We start from the raw sequence: 4,589 nt of genomic DNA on the forward strand, positions 1-4,589 counted from the left end.
ACAGAAATACACAATCAACAGGAGAACAACCACGCAAGCCATGGACCTCGCTACGGGGGCCATGGGCAACCTCCTCCTCAAGCTTGGAAAGCTCCTCAAGGAGGAGTATGAGCTGCAGACCGGCATCAAAGAAGACGTCCAACATCTCGAAAGAGAGCTGAGAACCATGCATGCCTCCCTCCGCAAGGTCGGGGATGTGCCGCGGGACCAACTCGATGAGATGGTCAAGCTTTGGGTCGACGATGTGAGGGACCTATCATTCAAAATGAAGGACATCGTTGACAGATTCCTGGTAAGCGTTGAGGGCTCTGAGCCCACTGTCAAGCCACACAAGCTCAAGCGGCTCATGAAGAAGATGGGTGACTTGTTCACGAAGGGCAAGACTCAACATGAAATTGCTGATAAGATCAAAGGCATCAAGGTACGCGTACAGGACGCAGCTGACCGGCGTGATAGGTACAAGGTCAATGACATGGTGGTTAATCCAATTGACACAACTATGGTTGACCCTCGCCTGTTGGCTTTGTACAAGGATCAGAAAGAGCTTATAGGCATCGATGGGGTAGTTAACGAGCTAACCAAGATTCTGACTGATGAGGATGGGGAGGTCTTCATGCAACTCAAGATAATCTCTATATTTGGATTCGGGGGCCTTGGCAAGACAACTCTCGCCAAAGCAGTGTATGATAAGCTCCAAGCGCAATTCACTTGCAGCACTTTTGTTCCGGTAGGACGGAATCCTAGCGCGAAGAAACTCCTCAATGACATTCTGTTTGGAATTACCAATCAAATATACCCAGGGTTGGATGAAAGGCAGTTGATCGACAAACTCAGAGGATTACTTGAGAAGAATAGGTATGCACCCTACTACATAATATGTGGTTTCTTATAAAATCAAGAAAATGAGAAAAAAATATACTAAACCTCATGAAGAAATGAGTTTGAAACAAGCGGTAAATTTTATTTTAGATATTTTATTTCAGAGAATGGTTTGGATAACATATAGTAGTTCTCACATGTTTTTTTGATAAAGGGCAGTTTTATTAACTCAAAAGTTACATCAAGCAGTTACAAATTATCTGAGCAACACCCGACCTCTGCATAGCTAAGAATAAGATGCACTCAACCACACTCCAACAGTCTGACTAACAAATAAAAACGACATAACCGCATCATTAAAGCCATAGAAAAACGTCCCTTTGCCTATGTCAACGTCAAAGGGGGGCGATGCACTGATCCGGAGATTATGTTGCCATACATGTTGGGTAGAAATCTTTCTAACCACCCGCTCCAACCGCATACACACCATATTGAACAACAGTCGATACTCCATACGTTGCAGCATAGACCACATATGAAGCCAGTGCGTAGAGTGTAAAATAACCTGCAAAGGAGTAATACTTTTGTTAGTTCTTACATACTTTTTATAAATTATTGCAATATAAATAATTTATTCTATGTTTTTAACCTTCTTCGCTATTATTTGGGACATGAGTGACTGTATCTTAGTATTTACAATAAATGCAAATCAAATATATATATATATATATATATATATATATATATATATATATATATATATATATATATATATATATATATATATATAGTTGGAAACCTTAGTTAATCATAACTAGAGTCCTAGAAGTTGAAATGGAATCATGCTGCCTCCTGCAGCCATACATGCATCTAGTTACTCAGCACGTTGACAGATTGTTTTACTAATTTATCATGGCTCTTGTGTTTGACAGGTACTTCATTGTTATTGATGATATATGGGATACCAAAATATGGGATATACTCAGTTGCGCTTTGATGCATAATAATTGTGCCAGCAGGATAATCACAACTACTCGCATCCTTGAGGTCGCCACAAATACCGGTGAAGTATACAAGCTAGAACCACTTTCTCATGATTTATCTAAGGAGTTATTTAATACAAGATTATTTGGTGGTAAGAATAAATGCCGTTATGATCCACCGGAAGAGGTGTACAATAAAATTTTACATAAATGTGGTGGCGTACCGTTGGCTATAACTACAATAGCCAGCCTACTTGTTGGTAAACCAGTGGAGCTTTGGTCCAAGGTATACAACTCAATTGGTTTTGGATATGAAGATAACAAAGATGTTGACAACACGAGAAAAATACTTTTATTTAGCTACTATGATCTACCTTGTCATTTGCGGACTTGTTTATTATATTTGAGCATATATCCGGAAGATCGTATGATTGAAAAAGATAGTTTGATATGGAAGTGGGTTGCCGAGGATTTTGTTCATGAGGAACCAGGGGTAGGGTTGTACGACATTGGCGAGAGATACTTCAATGAACTGATAGATAAAAGTATGACACAACCATATGAGTTTCCTGCAAATAAGGGCATCATAAGCGGTTGTCGTGTCCATGATATGGTGCTCGATATGATCTGTCTATTAGCGAAGGAAGAAAATTTTGTCACTGTATTGGACAGTAATGAACAGCACACATATTCAGTACAGAGCACTGTTCGTAGGTTAGCAGTTGGAGACAAAACTCGTCTGGTTAACACTTGTATGGCACAAGTAAGGTCATTAAATGACTTCAATAGTGATGTTATGCTGCCACCATTTTCATGCTTTGAAGTTTTGCGTGTCCTAGCTCTAGAAGGTGGTGTTTTTTCTAAAAACAACACTAGCTGTCTTGAGAATCTTGGAAATTTAGTACATTTGAGGTATCTTGGAATAGGGAAAATGGTGGATATCCATAGGCTCCCGAAGGAAATAGGGGGGCTCAGATTCTTACAAACACTGGATTTGGGATGTGATAGACTAAGAGAACTGCCGCAGAGTGTTGGCCTACTAATTCAACTCAAGTGCCTACGCGCTTATGGTAGGCACATGATAATGCCAGACTGGATCGGGAGGCTTACATCTCTACAAGAGCTGTGGGTAAGCCAGGTCCACGAGTCTTCAAACTTTATGAATGAGCTTGGCAAGCTAACAGAGCTGAGGAAGCTCCGCACAACTGGAACATTATGGTTGTTCCATGCAAGCTCGATGAAAGCTTGGATGGAGTCTTTAGTCAAACTGCAGCAAATCCAAACCATAGACATCTGTTTGGTTGTGTCAGTTGGATATGATGACTCCACTTGCTGCTGGGAAGGCTACGTCCCTCCTCGACAATTCTGTCTTCAGTACCTGTGGTACAACTACAAACAACCTGGTTTGGGTGCTCCAATTGATTTGGTGCTTTTAATCACCTCCCATTTATCCGTGTTGGTGGAGAATGAGATCTTTGCAAGGTTTCCAGAGCTTATTACTGTTCGTTTGAATATGCCGAGAGGTCACCAACGTGACATCATGGGAGATGAAGGTGCATCCCCCAAGTTGAGGGTTTTCAAGAGTACAACACCCGGTCATTTTCCAGAGGGAATGTTTTCAAGTATGCCTAGCCCTGAATCTATCGATTTTCACATCGAAGTGTGTGCTTCCGGTGATGGCAAGGTTGATACTTTTGATTTTGGTACCTTGGGGAATCTTCCTTTGCTTCAGAATACACCAATCATTACGTGGATACATCCAAGTCCATAGTTGAGACAAGATATCTTGGGGTAAGTTGATCTCCGCCTCCACAAGCAGTGCATGTTTATATCTGTCACAGGCTAATAATCCTGCAGTATATCTCTTATTTCCAGATTTTGAATTTGATTGTGTTAACTATGCTAGTTGTGTATCTCCACCTGCATAAAGGTATGTATGCACACTCCCTTTATATCTTCCTGTTACAAACTGGGTGTCTTCACCCTCTTTTTTCTACATTAAAAGCTAACAATCTGCATGCGTACTAGATCTGTCTTCCCATCATATATAAATGAGATCTCTATACACACATATGCATTTCTTTTCACTCATTTTATATAACCATGCATACATACATTCTGTGACAGTTATTTTGTATATGCAGGTTGGCATTGTTAGCAAATCGCACAGAGAAGAAGAAGAAGAAAAAAAGAAAAAGATATTGAGAGCCTTTCACAAATGTTACCAGCTGGAAGATCACATAGCTAGGTAGGAGTTTAGTGTCCTAAAAAACAAAAAGTCTATTTGTGTGCTTGTAGGAGTTTAGAGTCTTGTTGCCTAATTTAACTATAAAGAAAAAAACTTAATCTCCTAAAAAAAATTTGGGCTCCATATTGGGTACTGCGATTGTTTGATCCCGACCTATGTCACTTAATTATTTACTTAAAACCCCCAAAAAATGTCCTTTTTCCCAAAAACACATATGTGGAGTATTTTGTGGCAAAGGAAAAATAAAATCACAAAAAGTGGATGTTGCCTCATGCCCTCATGGCATCATGTAGTACGTTGCTTGCTTTCGTTGTGTAGTCAGTGAAAAAACAAAACAAAAAGGTATTGGGATATTTGTACCATTTACTTTTTCTGTGGGTTGTGTTTGTTTTGGGGTTTGGTGTCTGGTCTCACGTGTGTTTATTTTAGATTTTTTGGGGGGTTGGGGGCGGGGAGGGGGAGTGTAACTCCGCCTATGGAACTTTATGTTGCATAGCCGGTCCCAAGCCCGGAAAAAGGAGGAGGGACTAAACATCTAC

At 40.3% G+C, this 4,589-nt stretch overlaps 1 protein-coding gene across 1 annotated transcript; it reads left to right on the plus strand.

Moving 5' to 3' along the window:
- On the plus strand, positions 1-3,650 carry LOC109745810 (disease resistance protein RGA5). The gene is made up of 2 exons (XM_045231797.2): positions 1-855; positions 1,752-3,650. Exons 1-2 carry the CDS (start codon positions 41-43, stop codon positions 3,571-3,573), a joined length of 2,637 nt encoding a protein of 878 aa, XP_045087732.1. The 5' UTR covers positions 1-40; the 3' UTR covers positions 3,574-3,650.
- The last annotated feature ends 939 nt before the right edge of the window (positions 3,651-4,589 follow it).

The sequence above is a fragment of the Aegilops tauschii genome, chromosome 7 (genome assembly GCF_002575655.3).
Source record: "Aegilops tauschii subsp. strangulata cultivar AL8/78 chromosome 7, Aet v6.0, whole genome shotgun sequence".
NCBI classification, from domain to species: domain Eukaryota; kingdom Viridiplantae; phylum Streptophyta; class Magnoliopsida; order Poales; family Poaceae; genus Aegilops; species Aegilops tauschii.

Bases quoted from the DNA above. Each gene is read 5' to 3' on its own strand.
- LOC109745810 (XM_045231797.2), top strand. From the start codon at position 41: ATGGACCTCGCTACGGGGGCCATGGGCAACCTCCTCCTCAAGCTTGGA. The intron at 856-1,751 runs GTATGCACCCTA...TGTGTTTGACAG, and splicing joins GGATTACTTGAGAAGAATAG to GTACTTCATTGTTATTGATG.